A 27,513-nucleotide genomic window follows, 5' to 3' on the forward strand; every position below is an offset into this window, starting at 1 on the left:
ATCGTGTCCCCGCCCCTGGGGCGGAGTTATCCGGCCCTGAGACCCGCCCTAAACCCTGAGACCTCTAGGAAGGACTCATTCGGGGCGGAAGTTGGGAAGCCCCGAAAGGCAGGCGGCGGAAGTAGTGGCGTTGCTGAATGTCCGTGCGCATGCGTTGACCTAGTCCCTCGCTGCCGCTCTGTAGGCGCTGTCTTTCGCTTCTTCTGTCCTTTACTACAAGTGAGGGGGAGGGTGTACCCCTAGGCGTGGTCGCGCTCCCAATCCCTCTGCTGCTCTCGTGGTCACCCTAGCATGGCGGGCATCCTGTTTGAGGATATTTTTGATGTGAAAGACATTGACCCGGAGGGCAAGAAGTTTGACCGAGGTAAGGTGTCCGGAGACATAGGGGCGGTTTAGAGGAAGGGGGTAACCTCCTCGGGGACACGCCCCTGGGCCCCTTGTCCACCCACCCACGTGGCCTCCCCCTACCGGCAGTTCCTGATACAGGAATCTCCCTCAGGAGACCATGTATAGATGAGAACACGGAGACCCCGAAAGCGGCCTGGCTTCACACAGGCCGTACCGTGTGCCTGGATGGCCTTTTCTCATGGTGCTGGTAGACTGAGCATCTTTCTAATCGCTTCCACTCTGTGGTAGTCGCCGTACCGTGCACCTTACACACACTTTGTCCTATTACTTTCAGGAGCCAACATGAGGTAGTTGGTGTCTTACCCATTTTGTTCCGAGAAGTTAAGTAACCTACCCAAGGCTGCACAGTGAAATAGTCCGACTTCAGAGGCTATATTCTTGTATTGTCCTAAGAACCTTAGCTTAGAATTGACTGCTTGCTATACAGCTTTTTATTCTGTCCTTGATCACTAATCATTCCTCTTTGGTGTCTCTTCCTTTGCCTGGAGACCGAGATGTTCTTCAACACAAACACCAGTTCTTAGAGTCCTGGTAATCCACTCAGCACAGTATCTGGCACAGAAAGACAAAACCTTTGGATGAATGAATAACTTGCCCAAAGTCAGTTTATTTCTTAATCACCTAGGCAGGCCCAGAACCAGGATATTATTGATTGCCAGAGGACCTTTGATTCTTTTCTGGGATTCTGTCCACTTGCCATACTTTTCTCCCCTGTCCTCCTGGCATATGTCTGCACTTCTTTGGGAGCAGATGAGAGGCTAGTGGATGCAGACTGGGTTAGAATGAGTGTTCAGTTACATATAATCCTTCAAAGTGGGGTCTGCCAGGTCTGCCCTGGGCTTGGCAATTACCTATGTGGCTCTTTCCTTGCTTCCCTCCAGTGTCTCGACTACATTGTGAGAGTGAATCTTTCAAGATGGACCTGATCTTAGATGTAAACATTCAGATTTATCCTGTAGACTTGGGTAAGTATTGAACACAGACAATAGCAGGAAGCTTTTTTTCATTTCAGCTGTTCTTCAGTCTCAGAAAGTGCCATGATTTTCAGGTGACAAGTTCCGGTTGGTCATAGCCAGTACCTTATATGAAGATGGTACCCTGGATGATGGTGAATACAACCCCACAGATGATAGACCTTCCAGGTGAGGAAATGAAGAAGGGAGTACTTGAAATATGCCTGAGGACTAAGTAGATGAGTGGTATAGAAGGACCCTTATTTAATTTGTGGAATAAGTGATTATCAGTAGAATCTGAGCAACCGTAAGGAAATTGCAGTACTCAAGATTTCAGACAGCCAGGTGTTTATCCAGGGCAGTGATTACATGCTGTGGGTTGTAACTTACTGATGGCTGAAGAGATGACCACTCAGTGATCCAGGCTGTGTGAACCTTGCATCTTGGGAGAGAGTTTGGTGTAATGGAAAGGCTTTGGAGTTCCACTGAGTTCACATCTCAGGCTTACCACTTACTTGTTGAATAGCCTTAACCTCTTGTAGCCTCAGTTTCCCTGTCAGTAAAGTACAGATGGTCACACCTTGCTCATAGGGTGGCTGGGAGGACTAAATGGCATTGTGTTTGGAAAACATCTGTTAGAACGTTGACACTTAGTTACCGTTTTTAAAGGGCTTTTTATTATTGTTAACTACTTTGAAGAATAACCTTGCCACTGCTGTTCCACAGGGCTGACCAGTTTGAGTATGTAATGTATGGGAAAGTATACAGGATTGAGGGCGACGAAACTTCTACTGAAGCAGCAACTCGTCTGTAAGTGCCATGGTCTTGTGAGAACCCTTGCACCCCAGCCCTGTTCTGGTAATCTGAGCTCTGCTATGGAAATTTGCACCACGCTTCATGTTTCCTGGGTTTGGTCTTTCTCCCCAAGGCACCTCAGATCTAGGTGGGACCCAGAAAGAAACTGTTGTGGAATAGTTTCCAGTCAGAAATGTAGGCTGCTCACTCGGCCCTTTGTCAGGACCTCAGGGCCCAAGGGTCCAAATGAGAAACTGGTGATCTTGCTATGTGAAGGGCAAAGGAAGGTTGCTTCCCTAAGAACTAGATGCAGCAGTAAGGGATTAAACTGCTAGACTTTCTTGTTCTGTTTATTTGTGTGTGTTTTGCTATTCTACAATCCAGTCCCTACTTCTTTCGTTTCCCTGCCCAACTGTTTTCCCTTTTCTGTAAAATCTTATTAAAACAATATGTACCCTTTGTAAGAAATTTGAAAAGCAGAGACGTAATGTGAAGAAGCAAAAAAAGTCACCTATAATTCCATACCCAGAGGGAATCTTTTACATAAACATTTTTGAATATTCTAGTTTTTTCCTGTGTAATTTTTTCTTTGAGATTACCTTGTTTATTACAATGTTTTATTCTGCTCTTTTAGCTTTAAGTTATGTAAAACATTTCCCCTTGTCTGTTTAAAGCTTTTCCTAAACATTTTAATAGCTGCATAACATTCCAGTAAATGGATATATCTTAATTCATTTAACTATTTCTGTCATCCTGGGTGTGTAGCAATTTCCACTTTTTGTTGATAGAAAAGAACACCTCTTTGCACAAATCTTTGCCTTCATCCTTCTCTGAATTTTGGTTCCTAATGACAAACACTAGAAGAGTACCTCCTTTTCTTAAAAAAGGGATGGAGAGCCACTGGGTCACTGCCGCTCCAGAGCTTAAACTCATGAGACTGGGGCCTTCCATTTCAGCTCTGCCTACGTGTCCTATGGCGGCCTGCTCATGAGGCTGCAGGGTGATGCCAACAACCTGCATGGATTTGAAGTGGATTCCAGAGTTTATCTGCTGATGAAGAAACTGGCTTTCTGAAGCACACAGGAAGCCAACCTTGCTGCTTAGTCACTCAGGAGTTGGACATCCATTCAAGCCTGAGGAGCAGTTACTACTGACCATCTGTTCAGGAAAGGGCTGACTGAGTGGACGGCCACTGGGGGTGCATCTTTAGGTGGTCTGGACTCAGAGGACTCAACTTGCTTGTGAAAGACCCAATGGGAGAGCTTAAAACAAATCAGAAGTTGTTTTGTGTATATGATTTTTTAATTAAACTTTACTTTTTCAGACTCGTTTCCCCAGCTTAAAAAAAAAAAAATCTTTTCTATTACCCTAAAATCTTTTTTTTTTTTTTCCAATTTGTCTGTAGTATATTTCTGGCCCACAGCCAGATAATCACATGTCAATGTAGGATCTATTCTGGCCTTTTGGTATCTGGGTTTAGGGTTATCTCAGCCTCCTGGTTGCCTATCCTCATTTATTCTCTAATGTGATTTTCTATCTGGGAGAGAGAGTATTGTGCTTTTGGCTCTTGAGGGCACCCCAGGCCCGGAAGATACCACCCATTTGGCATAGAATTTTGAATTGGCAAGGAGCCCTGCTTGTGTCCTTCCAACACTTTCAGTCTCTTAGGAAGTCAGATCACGTTGATTTGAATGAGTCACTTGCATAGCCTGGAAATGTTCATTTTTGTGGAAGCTTTGGGTGGAGGCTTTTAGATACTGGATTGGGACCTGACTATGAAGAAAGTAGGAAGAGCAGATTTGGTGGTTGTAGGAACAGGGGAGTAGCTAAGTGTCTGCTCTGCGTTCCATTGGCGACCTGGAGGGAGGGTAAGTGGAGCGGGGCAGTGGTGGTGGTGGGAGGGCGTTCCTCACCAGTGACACTGAACAGGCAGCTGCTGCACAGACCAGTGAAGTGGACAGGGCAGCAATACCAATGAAGTTGGCAGTCTGGCACCAGTACCCAGGACAATGGAGCAGCCTGACTACAGTCACTAACTTAAGGGCAAGAACAAAATTGAGGAAGTGGTGATGCTTACTAGGACTCCAGCATATGAGGCTGGCTCTTCAGCCTGGCCTTTGTGGTCTCTGAGAAAGTATACTGGACTCTCATTTCCCCTGAGAAATTCAGGATAACAATCCAGAAAGATGGCAAGTGTGTATTAAGCAGTTCTCTCTTTTGATCTCCTGTCTTTGCCTCGGAGCTGGTCCCCCTGCTGGGATGCCCAGGGGTTTTTCCTTCCCCATCGTTTTCAGGTCTTTACATGAGGTGTTAGAAATTGTATTTAGGGAAATGGGTTGAAAATGAATGATCTCTGCAGGGGAGGAGGAAAAGGTATTTCTTCAGTTTACTATGGGGTGGGGGTAGAAGATACACTGGGGGTTGGGATGAATTTTTGTGGAACCCTAGAACTTTTACCTGGAGTTAGATTTTCGGGGGTGTCGGAGAAGGATGGATTTTGCTCAGAGTCTGAACCTAATTATAGTAATAGTTTGTGGGGTAGCATAGAGCACTATCCTGGCTGCCCTAGGGGCAGAAGAGAGAACTAGTGTTCAGTCGAATAGAGAGAAGGGTGTTCTGGTTCTAACAGGTTTTTTGCATTTTGTGGACAGGGTAGAAGGGGTAGAATCCACCTGAAGACATTTGGGGAAGGGTTGGGAACAGCTTAGTTCACACTGAAAAAGCCCATGAGTTATTTGCATTTGCCCTAAAGTAGGTCAAATGCCAATCCTGGAGGTACTTAGCTGGCTGTATACATCCTGCAGTTTTGCTGTCCTTGTCTCTCATCTGACTGGTGAGAACCCTGAAGCCTTTGCCTTTGGTCCCTTTGGCTCGTCTTGTCCCGGTTGCTGACTCTTTCATGGGCCACAACATTCTTCATTTGATCATTACATTTAGCCTAGGTTGGTATTTCAGTAAATTGCAATTTCCACTTACATTCCCCCTTGATGGCATGCTGGAGTTGGTAGTGTGGAAGAGCTATTCTCTCCCACGCAAAAACTGACACCCTCTGAAATGTGAACACTTTTGAGCTTTGTATATTTGTCGATTCCTTCTCCATGGTGACTGTTCTGTCAGTGATGGGAGAGGAGATGTCTAAACTGGTCACCCCATCCAGGAGCTTTGGTTTTCTCCTCAGAACTTTTTAATTGTTGGTGTATTTCCTCCCTCAGAACTTAGATATCTTTTCTAATAAACAGAATCACTGAATGATCTGTTGGACAGTGCACCACACTTGGGACTGTATGGGCTCTAGTCAGCCCAGGCTGTTTCTTCTTTTCTTGCTCACAGGCTGTGTGAGCATTGAATACGCCTGGCTTCTCTGAGCCTGATAGCATTCCAACCTGACAGAGGTGTGTGAGCACTATAAAAGGTAACCTACATAAGGCTCCTGGCACACTGGCTTTCATTCTTCTATTTTGGAATACCTTTAGTGGTCCTGGGGTATTTGTGGCAGTGTCTGGAACTCTGGGATCTTGGCTCTTTTACCTACCGGGTAGTTTTTCCTCTCTGGGGGGTTGGGGGAAAGGAAGAGGAAAAGGCTTCTGTGAGTTTTCCTGCAGGAGCCTCTGGAGGTAGGGTTGAACTTTGCCGTGGAATTTTTGCTTGGGGCCGTATAAACCTTTTCGTAAGCATCAGGGTGGCATTTATTTGCAAGGCCCCATAAGCCTGGGTTCTTCTCTAGAGAATCCTTAGCAGAGTTTATAGTGGTCACATAGGGCTGCTTTTTGGATACTGTGGACTTCTGGGAATTGGGAAATGAGGCTTCAACTTGTACTTGTCCCTCCCGCTGTGTGAGCCCTGGGAGAGTGACTCTTGCCACTTCCTGCACTTCCCCCTGACCTCCACAGGAGGGAGGCAGGAACCCGTGCCTGCTGAAGCTTCCCGCTGAGTTGCTGAAGCTCTCCCTGTTTGCTCAGCTGTCACATCCAGGTTTTGTCTTGACTGAACTGTCTGCACAGCCTTACCTGGGGTGTGAGGCTCTCCGAGGCTTCCTGTTAACATTTTTGGAGGGGAGGGAAGGGGGAGATCTATTGCTCCCTGAAGAACCTCTTTCCCTTGCTTTTCAGTTAGCTTTTGGGTGTTCTTATTTCTTCTTTATTTATTTAGGCTCAATTTTGTTGATTGTGTAGAGACAGCCTTTCTGAGAGACAACCTCACATTCATTTTTCAAGAGTCAGGATCTCCTAAGAAAAGGAGATCAGAGTCTCACTGAGAATGACAATAAAGGGGATAAAGAGACTGACCTTAGTTCTGAGTAGAAAACTGAAGTTCTTTTTCCCCTGTTTTTTGACATTAGCTTAGGGTCTATCTCCATTCAGAATTGTATGCAGAATCCTTTGCAGAATTGTATGAAAAAGAGCTCATAGAGAATTAGTAAGTTGTAAATTTGTGCAGAAAATAGACCAAAGATAACTAGCTACTCTGGTGAATATTATTGACAGTTTAAAAAAATAGCTTCTGAAGTTTTACAATATCCAGTGAAAAATGATCCCCTTTTCTGTCCCGTGTAGCCCCCTTTAGCAGGACTTTGGGTTTCAGGTGAAAGCAGGTAATCTGATATAACATGACTCCCAGGGCCTGGCTCCCAGAAAGGGAACTTTACATGGAGACAGTGCTGATGCTGGCAGGGCCAGAGTACCTTTCTCCTCCTGAGACAGATAGATTCTGGAAGGGAGGGTGGGCTGCAATTAGAAGAGGACTGGTCCAGTTGGGTGTGGCAGAAGGGTTAGGAGGGGGAGGTTGGAGCCGGCCCTGGAAGGGTGGGTGAGGTGGGTGAAGGAGAAGAGAGTGTGTATTGCCCAGTAGGAGGATGGGCTAGGGAAGGAGAATATCCAGGCCAGAGGTCAGGGGGCAGGGAGTCCATGCCTGAAGTTGCTGGAGGGATATCTGGGGCTCCTAGGGCTGTAGGTAAGGGTCCAGGAAAGAGTCCATGAGTTCCAATCAAGGGTCCGTGTGTCCTGTTTAGGTGTCCAGGCATTTGGTCTAGGGACCTGGAGGTCTGGTTCAGCAGACCAGGAATCTTGGCTCTGAATCTCTGCAGCCTCTTCAGAAGTCCAGAGCCAGTAGTTCTGGCGGAGACACTGGAGTTTGTCTCCAACAGTCCAGAAGTCCTGTTTGGGAGCTTGTGCAGTGTGAGGAATAGAGAGGTATTGCTTGGGACAGCTGTCGTGGGTAGGGCCTGCTTGGCACAGAGGGTGGGCCCTACTACAAGCAACAGGAAGCGCACCTTTCCTCGGAGCAGTTGTTGGAAGGTCAGGAATATGGCACTGGGATCCTTGTGAATTGTGGTCCTGCCCTGTGGAGGAAGCTGAGGGCAGAGGATGGGCCTGAGGCCAGAGACCTGGGCCAGGTATCATGCCTCCCTCGTTTCCAGGGAAAGATAAGGTGCCAGCACCCAGACTTTATGGCTGGAAGCGAGCACTCCTTAGTTGGCCAGCTGTGCTACCCTCATGATTCTCAGAATTCACCTTTCTGCCCTTAGGTCTCCTAAAGGGAAGGAGTCAGCAAAGGACAAGTTTCTATAGTCCCCTTGACTCAGGACTTACTTACCTGGGTTCCAAGGAGGCCCTGCAGGGCCCCAAGGAGGAGGCGGACCTGTCCAGAAAGCTGTCCCAGGAGGGATGAGAGGCAGGTGGGTCCCAGTTGGGTCCGTGCTGCCATTACTCCCTCCAGCAGAAGGGCTGCGGCTCCCAGAACGTCCTGTGCCTTGGTCTGCTCCTGCAAAAGAGACGGAAGGGAGACGCGGCCTGCTTCAAAGGGCATGCTAATAGCGGGTGGGGAGCCCGTAGGAGTAGCCAGCGGAATGAATCATAGGAGCTGAGAATTGGACAGGACCAAGGTCCCACCCAGCACAGGAATTCCTTCACAGTCTCCCGACAATTGGTCATCAGCCCCTGCTTGAATAACTCCAGTGTCCGGTAACCCAGCCTGGCCCTACATTTAATTTCAGTCAGAAAAGCGCCCCCCCCACCGCCCCGTACACTATGTTGGAATCTGTGCTATTACAGTTTTTAGCCTCTGGGTTCTAGTGTTGCCAATCTACTCTTTCTGCTACAAAATCCTAGGATCATATGATTTTGTAAAAATTGAACATAGAGATGAGACCATCCCAAAGATCATAAAGACGAAGGAAAGGGGTTTACTGATCAATGGCAGAGCTGGAACTGCAAGGGATCCCTAAGAACTGCCCTTTGTCCCTGGCCCAGGACCGCCCCCACCCCCAGAAGACCTGAGAGGAAAGAAAGGGGATTCTAGGGATCTTGAGGGTAGAAGAGCTCACCTTGCAAGGAGTGCTCCCTCCCAGGAGGTTTCCTGAGCCCCAGACTAAAGCAGGTCCAGCTATAGCACAAGACTTAACCACTTTTCTCCAAACTCATCAGATAGGCTTTTTTTTTTTTTTTTTTTTTTAGCCATTCCTCACATAACATGTTTTCTAACCTCTCTGTTCAGGTTGCTTCTTCCTTCTGGACACATGCTAGTTTCATATGGTCCCCCTGAATAAATTAGCATGTGTTTAGAGGAGGATATACAGTACTCAACTCCTTACTCTTAAGTCCAGGCCACTTAAAGGTTTTTAGGAATATTTCCACAGGGTGGGTGCTAAACACCTAAAGCCACCAAGAATCACTAGCTTTTCAAACAGCTGCTTTAATAGTGTTACCTGCTAAGTCTGAGCTTAGCTCAGTCCTCCCAGATCTTGCTCATAGTAAGTTCTAGGGCCAGAAGTTTATATAAGGGGAAGTGGGGGCATTGTGGCCTGGAAGCTGGAATAGGACCTTCCTTGATTACTTTGAGTAAATGTGGAATTTTTTGTATATCTCTGCTAAATTTTACCTTGTTTTTGATCTAGCCTTTCAGCAATGTGAAACTTGATTCTGTCTCTTGCTATTTTACCTCTGCTTCCCAGTTTTGTGTCATCTGAGTATGACAGACCAGTCTTACTTCTTCATGGCAGCTTAAGTTTGCACAGGAACAGGTCAAAAGCATGGCCATGAGAGACTTCTTCTTCTTCTTCTTCTTTTTTTTTTAAGGATCTTTTTAAAAGATCTTAAGATTTTAAAAAAATCTTTAAATATTTTTTTTTTTTTTTTAAGATTTACTTATCATTTGACAGAGAGAAAGAGATCATAGGTAGGCAGAGAGGCAGGCAGAGAGAAAGGGGGAAGCAGGTTCCCAGAAGAGCAGGGAGCCCGATGCGGGGCTCGATCCCAGGACCCTGGGAGATTGTGACCTGAGCTGAAGGCAGAGTCTTAACCCACTGAGCTGCCTGGGTGCCCCACCATGAGAGACTTCTATCTAGCTTTTCTGGGTGCTCAGCTTTGAATCCATTTTCACATACTGGGACCACAAGCCGTCATCCAGAGGATATCATTACAGTCGAATGTAGATTAGTTTAGGGTGGCCAAGCCAAAGGTGAGAGATTTTTAGGGAGCTCAGGGATTTTGAAGAAATTGTGGGAAACAGTAGAAAACTGATGAAAACAGGAGTTAGGGAAACCAAAGGAAGGATGGCTTTCTTACCTTCTGGGTTTTCCATTCTCCCAAGCTAAAGTCCACAGCAGGCAGCAGGACAGGTGTGGACAAAGGGTTAATGTCTGGACACTGGCTCTATTGAAAAAGATTGGTGGTGGGGTAGGGTGGAGAAGCTCAAATAAAGAAGGGGGGGTATGGTGACCCAGTGACTAGGATAGACTTCCATGAGTAATAGATATCCAGACCAGAGCTTTTAAAAGTAGACTAAATTGCAAATCGTCATCCTTGTCAAGGAGTGGTGATGGGGAGGTGGTGGTCTTACCAAGGACAATATGGGAAGAACAGTGATCAGATCAGGGAGTGGGAGGGAGTGATGGGAGTGAGGGTGTCTACCCAGGTAATGGATAGAGGGGAGAGTGCTGGGAGATTCTCACCAGTCTGCTGTGAAGGGCATGGGAGTCACGAAGCAGTTTATTTAGGAGACGGGGGTCACAGGCAGGAGGAGCCGGAAGGCACAGATCCAGTCTTGCATTTAGGAGAAGCATGACCACGAGGAGCAGTTCTGAGATGAGGAGAAGTGAGGTTGAAAGGGTGGATAAGGAAGAAATCATTGTCAGGTGGTAGTCCAGAAATTCCCAATTAGGACCCAGACCTGAAATCCAGGGAATTTACCTTTCAGAAGCCTTAATCCTGGTGGATTGGGTTCCCGCAGCCCTCCACCCTGGCAGCACATCTCCCTTCTCTTCTCTCATTAACCCTGCTTTGATTTGGCCTGAGATCCCGCAGGAGTTTTCTTACCAGTCAGCTCCATTCTGGCCAGGCTGTCTGGTAGGAGCGGCTCCCTGGATGGGGCCTCTCCCCTGAATCCTTCCTGGGGCCATGGAGGCGGCTTGGGCTCTGGCACTTCTTGCACGGTGGGGGCACAGGTGGGCTGAGGAAGAGGGTCTGGAATCTATCCTGCAAGTGCCAGGAATAATGAGCATTTAATCAGGTGTCAAGGAAAAGACTGCCTGGCTGGGGGAACAGCTGCTGGGAGGGCATGAGATGCGGACCAGCCTCAAACTGCTAATGCTCTGCCTGCTCCCAGGTCCTTGCGACTACAGGGTATGGTGTCTCCTCTTTGTCAGGGTTCCTCAGTGGACCAGATGTAGGGCTGCTGCCCCTGCCCCTGCTGAGAGAAGCAGGACAGAATATGGACACACACACACACACACACACACACACACACGTCGTAACTGGCCTCAAATTCTGAGCAACCGTAGTTGTTTGGTTGGAGAAAATCTGGGATGGGGAGAGGGAACCAGGAGTATTGTGGCATAAGCCTGGGAGGAGAGGTTCGAAAGTGGGAAATAGGGTCAGGATGAGGAGCTAGCAAACATGCAAAGCATTGAGGGGTAGCTGGGGGAATGGGGCTGAGGAGGGGACTTGGGGGAAAACAAAAAGGACTACTAGGGGTTGGTGATTGCAAGATTATGAGAAGGTGGTATGGGAGCAATTAACTGCTCGTTCTCTCTCCATTTACTTCCCCCCATAAGCCTCTTGAAGTTTTTCTTTGCACTCCCAGTTCTAAAATACTGGGTTATCTGAGGCAGAGAAAGGGGCTAACAGTCCTGGCACTTCCCACCTGAGGTAAAGTTGCCCAGCAATGGGCACCTGCTGAGTGAGACACCCACCTCTCATGGCTTACCTCGCCTTGGACACCGGTGTCACCATAACCATCCCCTAGCCCACATCTTCCTCCCTGCCCCCTTTGCAGACCCCTTCTAGTTCCTTCACAGGACCCCCCACATGGGCTCCTCCTTCTTTGACAAGTTGTGCAAAGAGGCCTGCACCTGATTCAATATTGGGATTTCCTGTAGGTCTGTCAACATGCATGAGCCCTCCTCCCACTACCCTCTCCTTAGGCCCAGCTTCCCCAGCCCCAAGATTCAGAGCCTTAAACTAACCAGGAGCAACTGGGTAAGAATGGAGATTGGGCCCGTGTCCAGTTTGATGCTACATGCCCTAAGCCCTAAACGCACCACCTTTCTTATCTTCTCCCTGGGCACATGTCCCCTTTCCTTAGGGCCAGCCAGAACAGTGCTATATTCCTCCAAGTCTGTGATCAGTCCCTCAGAACCCAGCACCCCACCCCCTACCACTGCTCAGTCCTGCTCAGTCCTGCTCCTCCCATTCTGGGAAGGCTACACTCTTCTCGACAAAGGTCAGTGCCTGTAGGTTCCAGTTTGCCTGCCCCTCCCCCAGCTGAAAGCCCAATTCCTCTTTCCTGTCCTTCCTACTCTCGATTAATTCCAAACTCTGCTTGCCACTCACCGGGTGGAGAAGGGCTCCAGGACCCAGGTGCACAGCAGGCAGCACTCTGGGGAGCCGATGGGTAGGAAGACACGTAGTGTTGGGGCACAGCCCCTCCACAGCAGTAGGGTCACAAGCCTGCCCCGGACACTTCTGTCCAATCAGAGAGCAGAGAGCCACCAGATACCGGCGAAGGCCGAAGGCCCCCGGAAGTGACGCCTTCTCCTCCCACCTGCACTGAACGTGGAACCCCTGCCTGGACCATGGTCCACTAGCAGAGCCCAGCTCCTCCACCCACACACACCACAGGAAGGATTTCAACAGGGAGATCCATCTTCTCCTAGGAGATGGGAAACCTGGGACCTGGCTGGGGGAGGAGATGGGAGGGGAACAGGTCTTTTTTCCCAGGAGAAATCTGGCAGGACGATTTTTGTTCCCACGTAAGAGGCACGGAGATCTGGTTCTGGTTTTAGATTGGTGTGTTTTACAGTTCCTGACCGGCCAAATTTCTTTTCCCTGGACAACACACCTGCTCCTGAGACCCCCTAGGGCTCTTGCTTTCCTGCCTTTCTCTCCTATAACCCTGTGGGGGTTGAGTCTTCGTCCCCCTTTCTCAGTGGGAATGTGGGTATTGCCTAAGTTGGGGAATGACCCTGTTATTGGTCAGTGTTATAGGAAAAGGGTTTGGACCATTTGAGAGGATTGCAAGGTGAGGGGGGCACGTAGGGGGTGGTTAGGCTGGGCTCAGGTGCCCCTCTGGGGGGGGGGTCAGTGGCTCAGACAGCTAACACCATTTACCTCTGTGCCTGAGCTCTCCTGAGCTTGCCCTTTCTCCCTCTTCCATCTCCTACCATTCCATATGTGACAAGAGGAATAACCAGGCCCATGTGTCCCTGTCTTAGGAAAGACAGCTGCTGAACCTCCCCCGCAAATACCTCCTGCTGGCCCCCCTCTTCCTTTGGCCCTGGTTCTAGTTCCTTTGCTTTCCCCTCAATCCCAGTCTCCTTACAGTCTCTGTCCTCAGGGGCCTCCTGGCCTGACCTTGTTCCCATCACCCCCCATCCTAGTTCTTCCCCTCCTGCTCCTCCTACCAAGGATGGGGCTGTCAGCTAAGGAGTATGGCCTAGATCCCGGAATTCTCCAGTTCAGCCAGACGAGATGCCTCCTAAGATTAGGAAGGAGGGTGCTGGGATGGCTGGGAGGATGGTGGGCTAATGGGTGTGGGAGGGGACAGGGAGGCAGTCATGACCAGGAAACCAAGACAAAGGAGGTTGGGGGTGGGATGGAGAGGCAGAGGGTCCCCAGGGTGAAGGGAAGAGGGTGAGGAAGAATGTCAGGGTGGGGACAATGATGGTTGGATGGGCCTGCAGATAGGTTACCGACAGGTTACCGTAGGGAGGGAAACACTGTCACAGACAGCAAGGGGACTCTGTTTCTGGCTAAGTCCCTGTCCTCGGGAACAGCAGATTGAGGGAAGACCTCAGAGAAGAGGTAGGGCCACAGGCCAGGCAGTGAGTGTGGGTAGTGTGGGGTTTGAGAGGTGCTGTGGGCCCACAGTAGGGGAGATCAGTTGATGGGCGTTTTCTCCACGTTGTCATCCTTAAAAGACAAGTCTTCATCTTTCCGGCAGGAACGGAGTACTAGCCCAGTGGCCGGCACAGGCCTCAGGCCCGGCCTCTGCCCCTCCCTGGCCTGGGGCTCCCGTCTTGGACGGGACACGCACCTCCTGGTGCAGCCGCCCTGTGGCCGCCAGCTGCGGGGGGCTCCAGACCCGCCTCTTCTCCCCTCTTCGCGCCCCCTGGTCCCTCCCCTCCCCCCTCCACTCCCCCTTCCCCTCCAGCCCCTCCCTCCTCCCCTGCCCCGTCCCAGCCCCTCCCTCCCCTCCCCCACTCGCGATCCGGGCCGCTGCTGCTGGGCCGGACCCCCCGGGCTCAGCCCGGCCCCTCGCCGAGCTGCCGCCGCCGCCCCGTTTGCTGAGGAGGAGGCCCCCGGCCGGGGCGCCAAGCGCGGGGCATAAAACGGGCCAGAGCTGGCGCCCAGGGCACTAGAGCCGCGTACGGCCCGGGTCAGCGCCCGCCCGCCCGCGCTCCTCCCGGCCGCTCCTCCCGCCCCTCCCGGCCCGGCGCCGACTCCCGCCGCCCGACGAACCCCTCGCCGCACTGCCCGGGCCCTGGCCCCGGCCCCCTCCCGCCGTACCGCCCCCGGCCCGGCCTCCTCCCACCTCCCTCCTCCCTCTCCTGCTCCCTCCTCCCTCCCGCCTCCCCAGCTGTCCCGTTCGCGTCATGCCGAGCCTCCCGGCCCCGCCGGCCCCGCTGCTGCTCCTGGGGCTGCTGCTGCTCGGCTGCCGACCGGCCCACGGCACCGGCCCCGAGTCCCCCGCGCTGCCCATCCGGCCCGAGAAGGAGCCGCTGCCCATTCGGGGAGCGGCAGGTAGGTGGGCGCCCCGGGGGACGCGCGGGCACAGAGTCCGGCTCGGGGCAGGTCTGCGCCCGCCCGGAGGGGGCGCCGGGAGCAGGTGGCTCAGCACGGCGGGCGGCCAGGAGGGTTGGGCTGGGGTCGCGAGGCGCGTCGTGGGGGGGGGGCTTGGTGGGGGGGGACCCAGGGCCCGGCCGGCAGCTCCCAGGGCTGGCACACCGCAGGAGCGGGACAGCGGCCGCCAGCCAAGCCCGTCCCCGCAGGCTGCTCCTTCGGCGGGAAGGTCTATGCCTTGGACGAGACGTGGCACCCGGACCTAGGGGAGCCCTTTGGGGTGATGCGCTGCGTGCTGTGCGCCTGCGAGGCGGTGAGTGAGCCCGAGTGCCGTGGCCGGGGCCTTTGCGGGTGGGGGAGCGCTGGGGTCCCGGGATGTCGGAGTGGAGTCGGAGCTGCTGTGAGACAACAGCGAGTCTGCTGCAAGTATTAGGGATATGTAGCTCTATGGAGATATATATCTATATATCCATATGTACTTTTTTCCTGGCAGAGAAAGTTGGGAGGAAGCCCCCCTTCAAGTCTCAGGTGCTGACTGCTATTGACCGCCCACTATGTGTCAGGCTCTTTTGCCAACGGTTTCTCTCTCACTGAACTCCTAGAATAATCCCGCTAGATACACACTATGACTTCCCCCATTTTCCAGATAGGGACCCTAAGGCCCAGAGCGGTTGGCAGTTTGTCTAGGGTCATGCGGCTTGTAAGAAGCAGAGTGGTCTGACTCCATGGGATGAACTTGCTCTCGTCCTGCCACCCTCCCCATCTGGCACTCCCTTGGTTTTCCCCGTCTTCCCCACAAGCAGCCTCAGTGGGGTCGCCGAGCAAGGGGTCCGGGCAGAGTCAGCTGCAAGAACATCAAACCCGAGTGTCCAGCCTTGGCCTGCGTGCAGCCTCGGCTGCTGCCAGGACACTGCTGCCAGACCTGCCCCCAGGGTAAGGCCCTGGTGAGGGGAGGGGAGGGGAGGGTGGCCGGGCAGTGATACTTGGTCCTGAGCCAGTGGCTGGGGCGGACAGAGCAGACGGACGGCCAACTGGCCCTCCTCGTGCCCAGCTGAAGCCCTGGTTTCCCACTCCGGGCTTAGAGCGCAGCAGTCCTGAGAAGCCGCCAACGGGCCTGGCCTTTGAGTATCCCCGGGACCCAGAGCACCGCAGCTACAGTGACCGCGGGGAGCCGGCCTCTGAGGATCGGGGGAGAGGAGATGGACACACGGGTAGGTGTGGGCCAGGCAGGAACTGGAACTATAGTTGCCCCCGCCCCGTGGCCGCAGCGGGTGACAAAACTCCAGACATCTTTTCCTCACAGACTTCGTGGCGCTGCTGACAGGACCTAGGTCGCAGGCCGTGGCAAGGGCCCGGGTGTCTCTGCTGCGCTCCGGTTTGCGTTTCTCCATCTCCTACAGACAGTGAGAAAGGGGAAGGTGGGAGGAGGGGTGAGCTGGGGACTGGGGAAGGAGAGTTGGGAAAGGCCGGTGGAGCAGTTCCTGGCCCAGGCTCAGAGCCCATGCTCACCGGACCCTCATTCCCAGGCTGGACCGCCCTACTCGAATCCGCTTCTCAGACTCTGCCGGCAGCGTCCTGTTTGAACACCCTGCTGCCCCCACTCAAGATGGCCTGGTGAGATGATGCCATTTACTAGTGCTTATCCAGTCTGGGCGCTGTACTGAGAACATGCTCTGCATTGTCTCTTTGGGTTCTCACTGCAGCCCCGTGAAAGGAAGGCACTGACATTATGATGCCCATTTTACAGATGAGGGAAACTGAGGCTCAGTAGCAGAATATGCTTTGCTCAAGGTCACAAGCTAGTAAGTCACTGAGCCAGGATTTGGACCCCAGCATCTGGCTCCAAGGCCCCTTCTTAAGCTTCCTAGGAGGGCACAGGGCTCCTTCGCATATTCCTTCTTCACCAGAGCTGGGTCTCTCAGCTGGCCTGTGTTGCGTAAGGTCTGAGTGGGGCCTTCTTGTCTCTCTGCTCCAGGTCTGTGGGGTGTGGCGGGCAGTGCCTCGGTTGTCTCTGCGGCTCCTTAGGGCAGAACAGCTGCATGTGGCGCTTGTGACACCCACTCACCCCTCGGGGGAGGTCTGGGGGCCTCTCATCCGGCACCGGGCCCTGGCTGCAGGTGAGGGGAGCACAGAGCCCCTGTGAAGTTCTGTATCTTCTGTATCCCCAGGAATAGAGTGGGCTGAGGAGGGGACTTCCTGATGGGCTCTCATGGTCCTTCCTTCTCTCCCAGAGACCTTCAGTGCCATCCTGACCCTAGAAGGCCCCCCACAGCCTGGCATAGGGGGCATCGCCCTCCTCACTCTCAGTGACACGGAGGACTCCTTGCATTTCTTGCTGCTTTTCCGTGGACTGCTGGAATCCAGGAGCGGGGGTGAGTGGGATGGGGCAGGCCATGTGAGGAGTGGAGGGAGAGCTCTGATCCCTCAGAGGCCTCCTCACATGTGTGGCCCTTGCAGGACCGGCCCAGGTGCCCTTGCAGCTCCAGATTCTACACCAGGGGCAGCTACTGCGAGAGCTCCAGGCCAATGCCTCAGTCCAGGTGAGTGAGGGTCTGGTTCTTGCTGCCACCTGCTCTGGCCCCTTGCCGCACCAGCCACACCTTGCTCTGTCCTCAGGAGCCAGGCTTTGCTGAGGTACTGCCCAACCTGACTGCCCAGGAGATGGACTGGCTGGTACTGGGGGAGCTCCAGATGGCCCTGGAGAGGGTGGGCATGCCGGGGCTGCGCATCAGTGGACACATTGCTGCCAGGCAGAGCTGCGATGGTGAGGCGGGGTGGGCCATGGCACCCCGGGCACACGCCACTGACAGGCACAGACACATGGCCAGGGTGGGTATGGGAGGAATCCTGGGGGCTGGGGAGGGATGAACGGCCGTGGGGCAAGCCAGCCTCCACCTTTCTGATCCCCCCTGCAGTCCTGCAAAGCGTCCTTTGTGGGGCTGACGCCCTGATCCCAGTTCAGACAGGGGCAGCCGGCTCAGCCAGGCTTACACTGCTGGGAAATGGCTCCCTGATCTACCAGGTAAGAGTCAGCAGCTGCCCAAGATGGAGGGCAGCAGGGCAGGGTGGGGCTTTGGCCTGCCCGGTTCAGACCTCCAGCCTTCTCTGCCACTCCAGTGTGCCCTCCCCTACTGTGCCCCCCCAGGTGCAGGTGGTAGGTACAGGCAGTGAGGTGGTGGCCTTGACCTTGGAGACCAAGCCTCAGCGGAGAAACCAGCGCACTGTCCTGTGCCACATGGCCGGACTCCAGCTGGGAGGACACACAGTGAGTGCTGTCTGCAGAGCCAGGCCGTGGGCTGTGCCCAGGAGCTAACAGCACAGGGGTGTGCAAAGCCAGGTTGGATGAGCAGGGAGGTTCAGAGTCAGTCATTCACTAACAGGTTTCTTTCATGGAAGTATTCATTCCCTGGGTGCATTTTTAGGGAGCCTCAGGCTAGGGACTGGGATACAAAGAAAATCAGATGTGCCCCTGTCCTCAGCCATGTCACATCAGATGGGAGGCAGAGTTGGCTAGGGAGATCATATCATTAGAGATGTGATAATGAGTGCCACTTACCGAGGCTTTCTCTGTGCCATATACAGCACTGATTGCCTTCCTTGTATGATTTTTGATCCTCATGGTTCCCATTTTACAGATGATGAAGTGAAGTATCAGAGAGGTTAAATAACTCTTTAAGACTTTTACATAGGTAAGAAGTGGCAGAGGAGGGACTCGAACCCGGGCTCACGAGGTGCTGATCCAGTTACGCATGTATGTTGCGTGTAACATGGGGCACAAAACATGGAAAGGCATTCAGAATCTCGGGCTTGTGTGAAAGCTGAGGAGGGCTTCATCTGGAACCTGGCAGGCTGTACCTAGGGCTCTCATCCTTCCCTACCCCTGCCCCTCGCAGGCTGTGGGTGTCTGCCCTGGACTCGGCGCCCGAGGGGCTCATATGCTGCTGCAGAATGAGCTGTTCCTGAACGTGGGCACCAAGGACTTCCCAGATGGAGAACTGCGGGGGCACGTGTCTGCCCTGCCTTATAGTGGACACAGCGCCCGCCATGAGAGTGAGTGCCCCAGGGCTTCACCTGCCCTCTGGTATCCTCAAATCTGGGACTTGGGTGCCAGGGGGCCAGAGCCTGGTGTGTCTTTCTCTGTGCCTGAGCCCCTGGCTGGCATCTGGAGAAGGTGGGGGTGTAGATGGTGCCCCTGCTGGGAGACCCTCTCCATGGCCAGGGCGCAGGGGTCTAAAACTTGCTGCCCCCCAGCCCTGAGCCTATGGACAGTGTCTGCCAACGTGTGGAATGAGCTTCAGGGGAAGACAGGGACGAAGGGAGTGGCTGCTCTAGGCTACCTCCTCATCGCTCACCTCTCCTCTGTCTGGATCCAGCACTGCCCGTGCCCCTGGCAGGAGCCCTGGTGTTACCTCCTGTGCAGAGCCAGGCAGCAGGACATGCCTGGCTCTCCCTGGACACCCATTGTCACCTGCACTATGAAGTGCTGCTGGCTGGGCTTGGTGGCTCCGAACAGGGCACTGTCACTGCCCACCTCCTCGGGCCTCCTGGAATGCCAGGGCCCCGGCGGCTGCTGAAGGGATTCTATGGCCCAGAGGTGAGGACCTGGTGGGGGATTGAAAAGATCTGCAGTTTTTTTTTTTTTTTTAAAGCATGGAGGGTTGTGCAGGCCTGTGGCTGGTGTGGGGGGTGGAGAGCATGTACCCTGGTATGGCAGAGCCGACCTGGGCTGGGAAGTCAGAAAGCCCTGGCTATGAGTTTGACTCAGCCTTTTAGTATCCATTCTCCTTCCTACGTCCCTCTCTGGCAGGATCTCTTGAACCTCCAGGGGAGCGGGTCCTCCCTGAATGGGGGTGGGCTGCGGGGACTTGGAGTCAGAGACCCCGCAGCCCACCCCCATTGAGGGGGACCTAGTCAGAGACCCGGCTTCTGAGCTCCACACCACCGCTAATGGGCTGCACTTCCCGGAAGACCTTATTTCACCTCCCCTTGTCTCAGTTTCTCATCTGTGAACTGAGAAGGGGAGGCATAGCTCCAGAGCGCCTTGTTCCCGCCCCCTCTCCTGTGTCTCGCAGGCCCAGGGCGTGGTGAAGGATTTGGAGCCTGAGCTGCTGCGGCTCCTGGCCCAGGGCAAGGCCTCCTTGCTGATCACCACCAAAGGGAGTCCCCAAGGGGAGCTCCGGGGGCAGGTGGGCAGGCAGCGTGGGCCGCTGGGGTGGGTCAGAGTTGGGCGGGCACTGTGTATTCTTGCCTGAGTCACTCACTCTCTCTGAGTCCTGGGGGTGGTGGTGTCACATTCCCAGGCTGGTTGGGAGGATGAAGCCTGACAAGTGTCAACGACAAGGCTGGCAGCAGCTTACCCTGTCCCTGGTTGCTGGGGGGAGATTTCTGGTGCTAATAGCATCTTCCCAGGGGTACTCAGAGGTCGAGGTGGCTTGGGCAGGTGGGCTGGCCGCCGGTGGAGATGCGAGGAGGAGCCCGGGCGCTTCCTCAACTCACCTCTCCTCCCAGGTGCACATCGCCAACCAGTGCGAGGTAGGCGGCCTGCGCCTGGCAGCTGAGGGGACTGAAGGAGCATGGGCGGCTGGGGCTCCCGATGCAGCAGCCCCGGCACTGCCCCCACTGCCTGCTGTCCTGGGCCCAGACACTCCCGCGCCAGCCAAACCAGGCAGCCCCGGGCGCCCGCGAGACCCCAACACCTGCTACTTTGAGGGGCAGCAGCGTCCCCATGGGGCTCGCTGGGCGCCTAACTATGACCCGCTCTGCTCGCTATGCACCTGCCAGGTAGGACGCAGCCAAGGGCGCACTGAGAGGTCTGGGTTCTGGGGCAAGCCAAGTCCCAGTCAGTCCCCCCACCCAACCCTCTCTTTGCAGAGACGCACAGTGATCTGTGACCCCGTGGTGTGCCCGCCGCTCAGCTGTCCCAGCCCGGTGCAGGCACTGGACCAGTGCTGCCCTGTGTGCCCGGGTGAGTGTCCCACCTGAGTGGAAGGGGTAGCGGAAGGTTCACCGTGAGGGATGAGGCCTCTGTGGAGGGAAGGGGTTAGCCATTCTTGGCCTTCACTATTTCTTTGGCCCCACAGAGAAACAAGATGTCAGAGACCTTCCTGGGCTCTCCCGGACCAGAGACCCCGGAGAGGGTGAGCTGGGAGTCTGGTGCAGGGATGGGGAAATCCAGTGGAGCTGATGGGTGGGACCAGGAGGGGTGCTAAAGAGTGAGAACATATATGGGAGTGAGTAGAGGGAGGCTGAGGGGCGCAGATTCCAAAGGACATCTGGCAGGCTTCATTAGAGTAGTTGGTTTGCAAGTGGGCCCTGGGGTCAGATTAGTGTGGGGTTGGCCCGAGACTCCAGCCTTGATTGTGGGCCCAGCCAATGAGCTCAGTACTCATGGCAGCTGGGCACTGTTCCCCCCCCCCACACCCTCCAGGCTGCTATTTTGATGGCGACCGGAGCTGGCGGGCAGCGGGTACCCGGTGGCACCCCGTCGTGCCCCCATTTGGCTTAATTAAGTGTGCTGTCTGCACCTGTAAGGTATGGCCGCCCAATCCTATCTGGTGCCATAACCCAGCAGGGGCTGTGGAGATGGGGAGGGGGCTGCTGAAAGAGGAAGGCCCAGCCTTGGTGAGGAAGGCTCAAAGATGAAAACACTAAGAAAAGTCCTTTGAGCTTGGAGAGTCAACTTCCTGCAGGAAAAGGGAAGGGCTGACATGGCGGTGAATTCTGGCCCTTCCCGCTGACTCGCTCCATAGAGCCCTGGCCTTTTCTGTACCTCCCTGAACTCCCCTTTCTATTCCTATAAGCAGATAGGGGAGTGGCTGCCTTGAGGGGCTGCCATGAGCATTTGCGTTCAGGTGTAGAAAGCACCAGTCCAGGCTTCTGAGGGAAGGGCCATGGAAATACGACATCTGAGGGATGGAAAAGGAGAGGGAGGAAGCAGGAGGCTCCCCTTCCTTTCTGACACTCTCCCTCAATGGATCCCTGCAGGGGGGCACTGGAGATGTCCACTGTGAGAAGGTGCAGTGTCCTCGGCTGGCCTGCGCCCAGCCGGTCCGTGCCAACCCCACTGACTGTTGCAAACAGTGTCCAGGTGAGGGGGTGGGCACTGGGGCTTTCCTTGGCAGGTGAGGTGCTTCACTGCCTTGTCCTGGGTGAGGGGGTGTGTGGTGAAGGTGGATGGAAGGGACTTCTCAGTTAATTCAGCATTTACTGAACCCTGCGTTGTGCCTAGCCTGGGGCCAGGGCTCTAAATGCGTTTGGAAAGAATGTGCATGGGTTTATTAGTGGGCTGTGATGGGTTCTGGTTACTGCCCCATCCATCCATCCTCCCTCCCTCCCTTCCCCACTTCAATCCAACTATCCAATCATCTATTCATCCTTCCCCCCATACATCCATCTTCTCATCTAAATTTGTCACCTACTAAGTACCAGAAACTGCTAGGTGTTGGAGAGTCAAAGACAAATAAAACCTGGGTGGTCCTTGCAGAACTCACATCTGCTGAGCTCTTCCTCCTTCCCTCCCTTTCTCTCTCTCTCTCCCTTCCAACAGTGGGGTCAGGGGCCCACCCCCAATTGGGGGACCCCATGCAGGCCGATGGGCCCCGGGGCTGCCGTTTTGCAGGGCAGTGGTTCCCAGAGAGCCAGAGCTGGCACCCCTCAGTGCCCCCCTTTGGGGAGATGAGCTGTATCACCTGCAGATGTGGGGTGAGTGGAGAGCGTGCCTTGTGTGAGGTGGGCAGGGAGGGCCTAGCCTAGAGTGGAGAGACCTTTCCGGGGAGGGCAGGCTCCTGGGAATGGGCTTCCCTGAAGAGGCTGAAGGCTGCTGTGTCCCTGTGCCCCTGGGTACCCTCAAAATCTGCTCTGTTGTGCACCAGGCAGGGGTGCCCCACTGTGAGCGGGATGACTGTTCATTGCCACTGTCCTGCGGTCCAGGGAAGGAGAGTCGCTGCTGCTCCCATTGTGCACCCCGGCGGCGTGAGTGAGGGGGCTGTTGGTGGGCCTGGGGAGGGAAGGCAGCACCCGCCCCCTGCCAGGGAGGGAAGGTGGCACCTGCCCCCCTGCCAGGAGCCATGCTATCTGCTTAACCAGTGCCCTTTCATTCTGCCACACGGCAGCCTTGTGGACTTGGTCTTGACTACTCTTTCTTTACAAATGAGATTTCTGAAGCCCAGAGGAATTAGACAGGTAGACTAAGGTCACAGAGCTCCAAAATTTACTCCCTTCTGTCTCCGGCAGCCCCAGAGACCAGGACAGTTCCAGAGCTGGCGAAAGAAGCCGAAGGCTCCTAGGGAGCAGCTGGAAGGCCGCCTGACCAAGAGGACGGGGCCTGGGCTAGGGGAAGGACTGGCGCCAAGGACCCTGCATTCTCCTATGGGAAACCCAGTGCCTTTGGCCCCTCTTTTCTGCCTCTTCTCCCTCCCCCCACTACCTCTGGTAACCACACCTCCACAAGGGGAAGGGGCAGCCAGGGCAGACCAAGGCCACAGCCACTCGGACTCCCGCCCTGTCACCCTCCAGCCTCTGCCTTGGAAACCCAACTCCTTTCTTTCTGTACAGAATGTCACTGGCTTGTTGGGATTTTTTAATTTATCCTCACTCAGCACCAAGGGTCCCCCCACTTCACTCCTGCTGCCCCTGAGCTGAGCAGAGTCATTATTGGAGATTTTTGTATTTATTAAAACTTATTATTATTATTATTTTTTTCCAGTCTCAGGGTAAAAGTCGTTTCTTTGTGACCAGGGACCTGAGTGGAGAAGGTCTGAGAGTGGGAGCCCTGGCTCCAGGGGCTTCCCTCTGAGTCTTGGGGAGCATGCAGAGATCAGAGAGGGAGAGGGTTGGTGCAGTCGCTGGCTGGCCCAGATGCCCCAGTGGAGCTTGGGGCTGTTGCTGAGATGGACCAGAGCCTCAAGAACTCAGGCAGACGCAAATGTGGTTTCCCTGGCCTACCCATAGATGGCATTTTGCTGACCCCGTGTTTAAAGTGGCTCCAAAGAGAGAAACAAAAGTACCACCAGCCTCTATCTTCTTTGTCTCAAGGGAGGCAGCCACGACCCTGTTGTTCTTTTCTGGAAATGAATTGTGTTCCAGACCAGTTTGGGGGCAAATCTGGATCAGAATGGACTGGAATCAGCCTGGCCTTGTTCTTGGCTGAGCTTATCTTGGGACCAAGTGCCGTAGAGTAGGATAGGACCCCTCCCCGCCACCTCCCCTTCCTGCCATCGGCAACCAGACATGCCTGCAGAGCTGGGGTGAGGGAACGAAGGGTATCAGGATAGAGAGCAAGCAATGTATGTATCTGCAGATCTATCTTCTATATAAACGATGCGGGGTAAGGTGAGTATGGCATTTTATGACCTAGTTGGGTATTGGGAAAGGGCGATCATAGCCTTCTTGTTCAGGGTGAGGCATGCCCTATGTGCTTAAGAAATTATTGTCTTCACCCAGGGAAGCTCCAGTTCTGTTAACTAGCTGAGTTACCGGACCTTCAGGAGTCCTTGTTTCCTTTCTGTAAAAGTGCTATCTCCCTCGCAGGATTCGATCAGAGCCTGTGACTCCCGCAGCTCTGTGCGTGGCGAACATTAGCAGGAAAGGCACTGTGTCTGAGGTAGGGTTCCTGGAGCTGGCCTGGAAGGCAGGGGTAAATCTGGGGAAGACTGTGGTTAAGGGTTTCAATTATGAGATATTCTGCTGAATGCCCAGGGGGTGGGGGAGGCTGTTGGGAGACGAAGGGACGATAAGGATGGGGGAAAACTGGTCTCAGGCAAGAGCCCTGGCTATCCCATGCTGTCCCAGATCCCCCTCACAGGGGGATTGTGAGGGTCAAATCGGGAAGACAAAGCAGCAGGGTTGGCATGGGCTGAACACAGGGAACAAAGCATGGGGCCAGGCGTGGTGGGATGGAGGGAAACGGATGTGCTGACGGTATTGTTCTCTGTGGAGAGGGAGTCTTGAGGAAAGAAAGGTTGAAAGGAAATTTTGATCCTTTGATTTGACATGAGTTTGCTACCGATGCTCACAAGACCCGAGGGTGGGCAGAGGCAGTGAACATCCATAGGGTGGCTCCATGGGCTTGCCCCAGGGACCCTGACCCGCATCAGGACTTCAGAGCCGTGTCACGGGTTGGCAGCCGGGGGCCCAGGCAGAGCAGTGTTCGCAGGCAGCAGTTCCTGAAGCACCCCTTCCATCATAGCCTGTGTTCTCCTCAAGCCTGGCTAGTCCCCAGGCCTTGCTGAGCCCCAGGAAGGTGGTGTGGTGACCACGGAAGGCCAGCCCTGTATCTGAGGAATGCCGCAGGCAGACGGGAAGCCCTGACCTGCAGAGACCTCAAGAGGGCACCCCAGCCATTCCCCTTTAGGCAACCGCACAGACTCAGAGCCCTTTGTCTTTCAAACTAGAACACCTGGGGAGAAGCCCATTTTCCTGGGTAGCCTGTGTCCGTGTTTCAGAACAGCTGCTGGTAGGATTTACAGTTTGATCTCTCACCATGGGTCAGTCAGGCCTTCTGCTTTGCTGAGGGTTTGACAGGGCCTCAGGGCTAACAAGAGATGAAGGTCGTACATGGTTGTGGGGTGGGGGGTGCTCTGCGTGGCCAGGGGAGGGATGGACGTGGTTTGGACACATCTGTTTTGTGAGGAGAAAAAGCCTTCATGGACAGCCTTCCACTTTTCCACTCTGACTTCCGCTTTCGACTGGACTTGAATGGTGGCTTGTGCCGGCTGTGGTGACACCATCTGGCATCTTTTTGTGTCACATCCAGATTTTGGGGTCAGGTGAGGAAAGCCCCTTGGAACTAGCGCATGGTGGCACTGCCGGCAGCTGCCGCTCCTCTCTGGGGCCAAGTCTCTGAGGAGTGTCCATGCAGATATTTGAATAATTAATGGTGATGACTTAGGAACCCAGTTTCTGAGCCCTGCCAGTGGACGCTTGAAGGTGTCTTGGTTCCCTGGAGGGCGGAGCAGCGCCTCCTGGGCATAGGGCGTCTGGGACCTACTCTCCTTCCATTTGGGCACCATTTCTGTGAAAGCCCTCATTCCAGAGAAGAACTGGTTGCCTTCAAAAAAGTTTCAGAACAACTGTTTTAATGCGTTCCACCTCTTTTTATGAAGATAATGGGAAACAGAAAAAATGTGACTCTTCTGACACAGTGAAAGTGGCAGAGGGGGAGGGTTCATAAGTCATAAAGTCGGGATGAGGAGGGAGCTCAGCGGGGTGGGCCAGAAGGGACCCAGTTTAGCTCATCATATTCTAGGTAGTCAGAGGCAGTGTGCGCAGGAAAAAAGCACAGAATACACATGGACTATCAGAAATGGATTGTTAAAGATGATGAAAGGATCGTATACCTGAAGCGGGTAGAATGTCGTGTACCAGTTACAATGCAGTTAAAAAGAAAACAACACACGGGGCAGGAATTCTGAAGGGACTGTGTAATGATTATGCTCTGAGGGTGGAACCGCACCCTTATGACCCTGTTGGTCTTTGATATGTGTTTCCATGAACCAAAGGAGCTGCCAGAATTACTTTTATTCATCACAGAAGTAAATCATTGGGAACAATCATGGTAACACATATACGTAAGGAAGAAAGAAAAAGTTGCCTGTTACAAAGAATTTTAACCCCTGGGTAACAACTTCTCTTTAAAAATCCCCCTGGGTGTTTTTTAAGTTTTAGTTTGCCCTGCCCCCTCCCTGGGTCCCATCCCTGCAGCACGTCTGTCCCCATTTGTGAAGTGACTGATGACTGTCCTTAACCCAGTGGAGGGTATTTATATGATGACCTCTGGAGCTGGAGCACAACTAAATTTGCACAAATAGGGAAAGCAGGAAATTGTATTCAAGGGAAATATGACCCTTTGCATTTAAAATGCCGGGGAGGCAAAAAAACCAGAAATTCTGAAAAAAATCCTCACCAACTCAGAGAACTTGGCAAATTGGCATTGGGTAATTTGATCTTCAGCAAATTGATTAGAGCCCACCAGTGGGGTCCCAGCTCCTCAGCAGATGGGTATTGAGTCGGTCTGAAGGCTATCCCATCCTCATGTGGGCAGCGGAGTTTGGCCAGTGGACCTGTCTCCTGGCTGGCCAGGGCCCCAGCTGTCCCTGGGGAGGAGTCATTCCCCATGTTTTCTTGTTCTCTTGCCTTGGCTGGGCTGGCTTCTTGGCTGAAACGTAGCCTCCTCCTCTTTTGGAGTGCCCTGTGCCTGGCTGACTCCTTGGTCCTCCTGCAGGGACAGAGACTCCTCACTCTTCATTTGTGTGGTGGGACCGGGGCGGTGGGGGAAGGGGGAAGGTAACAGGTAATAGTGGAAGGGGAGCTGCCAATGAGCACCCCACTGAGTCACTCTCCATGTGGCGGGGGGCGGATCTGCATCTGTGTTCAGCTTGGGTGCTAGGAAGATGGCTCTGCCACAGTCAGGTTCTTCCAGCTCTGTAGCTAGTGGACCAGCTGAGCCTGGCATGGCCGGTGAAGCAGCACTAGAGACTGGCACAGGTGGCCATGGCTGTGACTTTGTATACTCATGGCGAGGGCACCCTGGGGAGCCATGTTCACTGCCTGCTGCCGCTGTTACTCTTCCTGGTAGCTCTTGGTGGACTGGGTGCTGACTATTGAGGTCCTGGTCCGTTTTCAGGACCTCCTGACCAGCCCCTACGATAAGGGGTGATGAGGGAAGCAGGGGCGAGCTGAATCTTTTTGGATACTTTTGGGGAGCGGAGGGATGTGCATGTATGTATGTGGGCACACACACACACGCACACACACACACATGACTGAAGCGTGTTATGAGGGAGAGTGAAGCATCCATGCTGCATTTGTCATTTATGTCTGTGTTTGTTTGAAAACTGAATCTTCAGTTGCCTTTTGTTTCTCTTCCATTCTGCCTTCCATGGATCTAAAAAAGCGAGGAGCTCATTCTTTAAAACCCAGACCTTCTTAGTCCCTTCTGCCTGCTAACTGGTAGCAGTAGAGGTCTCTTCTTTGTAACGATCTGGACAGGGAGTCAGGGGACGGTAAGCAGCAACACAAGAGTCCACAGAGAAAGGAGGCCAGGGAGAAGCATCCCATGGAGAAGTAGCAGAAGGTCGTTAACT

The 27,513-nt window shown here is 53.7% G+C and overlaps 3 protein-coding genes across 3 annotated transcripts; 2 read left to right on the forward strand and 1 right to left on the reverse strand.

Moving 5' to 3' along the window:
* Positions 1–100: 100 nt before the first annotated feature.
* On the forward strand, positions 101–3,481 carry POLR2H (RNA polymerase II, I and III subunit H). The gene is made up of 5 exons (XM_044251918.1): positions 101–364; positions 1,290–1,373; positions 1,457–1,550; positions 2,088–2,171; positions 3,113–3,481. The coding sequence occupies exons 1-5, from the start codon at positions 292–294 to the stop codon at positions 3,228–3,230; spliced, it is 453 nt and encodes a 150-aa protein (XP_044107853.1). The 5' UTR covers positions 101–291; the 3' UTR covers positions 3,231–3,481.
* A 3,403-nt stretch (positions 3,482–6,884) lies between these two features.
* Positions 6,885–10,554, reverse strand: THPO (thrombopoietin). The gene is made up of 5 exons (XM_044255123.1): positions 10,469–10,554; positions 10,105–10,232; positions 9,719–9,805; positions 7,749–7,916; positions 6,885–7,506 (listed from the first exon to the last, which is right to left on the reverse strand). Exons 1-5 carry the CDS (start codon positions 10,479–10,481, stop codon positions 6,925–6,927), a joined length of 978 nt encoding a protein of 325 aa, XP_044111058.1. The 5' UTR covers positions 10,482–10,554; the 3' UTR covers positions 6,885–6,924.
* Positions 10,555–14,244: 3,690 nt separating this feature from the next.
* CHRD (chordin) lies at positions 14,245–23,083 on the forward strand. Its single transcript, XM_044255124.1, has 23 exons — positions 14,245–14,392; positions 14,641–14,744; positions 15,235–15,364; positions 15,514–15,642; positions 15,735–15,834; positions 15,958–16,045; positions 16,407–16,548; positions 16,663–16,803; positions 16,889–16,971; positions 17,048–17,195; positions 17,347–17,453; positions 17,577–17,696; positions 18,325–18,481; positions 18,805–19,025; positions 19,504–19,617; positions 19,940–20,212; positions 20,303–20,396; positions 20,512–20,568; positions 20,859–20,962; positions 21,416–21,518; positions 21,978–22,132; positions 22,303–22,402; positions 22,664–23,083. Exons 1-23 carry the CDS (start codon positions 14,245–14,247, stop codon positions 22,714–22,716), a joined length of 2,871 nt encoding a protein of 956 aa, XP_044111059.1. The 3' UTR covers positions 22,717–23,083.
* Positions 23,084–27,513: the final 4,430 nt, after the last annotated feature.

The sequence above is a fragment of the Neovison vison genome, chromosome 6 (assembly GCF_020171115.1).
Source record: "Neovison vison isolate M4711 chromosome 6, ASM_NN_V1, whole genome shotgun sequence".
Classification (NCBI taxonomy): domain Eukaryota; kingdom Metazoa; phylum Chordata; class Mammalia; order Carnivora; family Mustelidae; genus Neogale; species Neogale vison.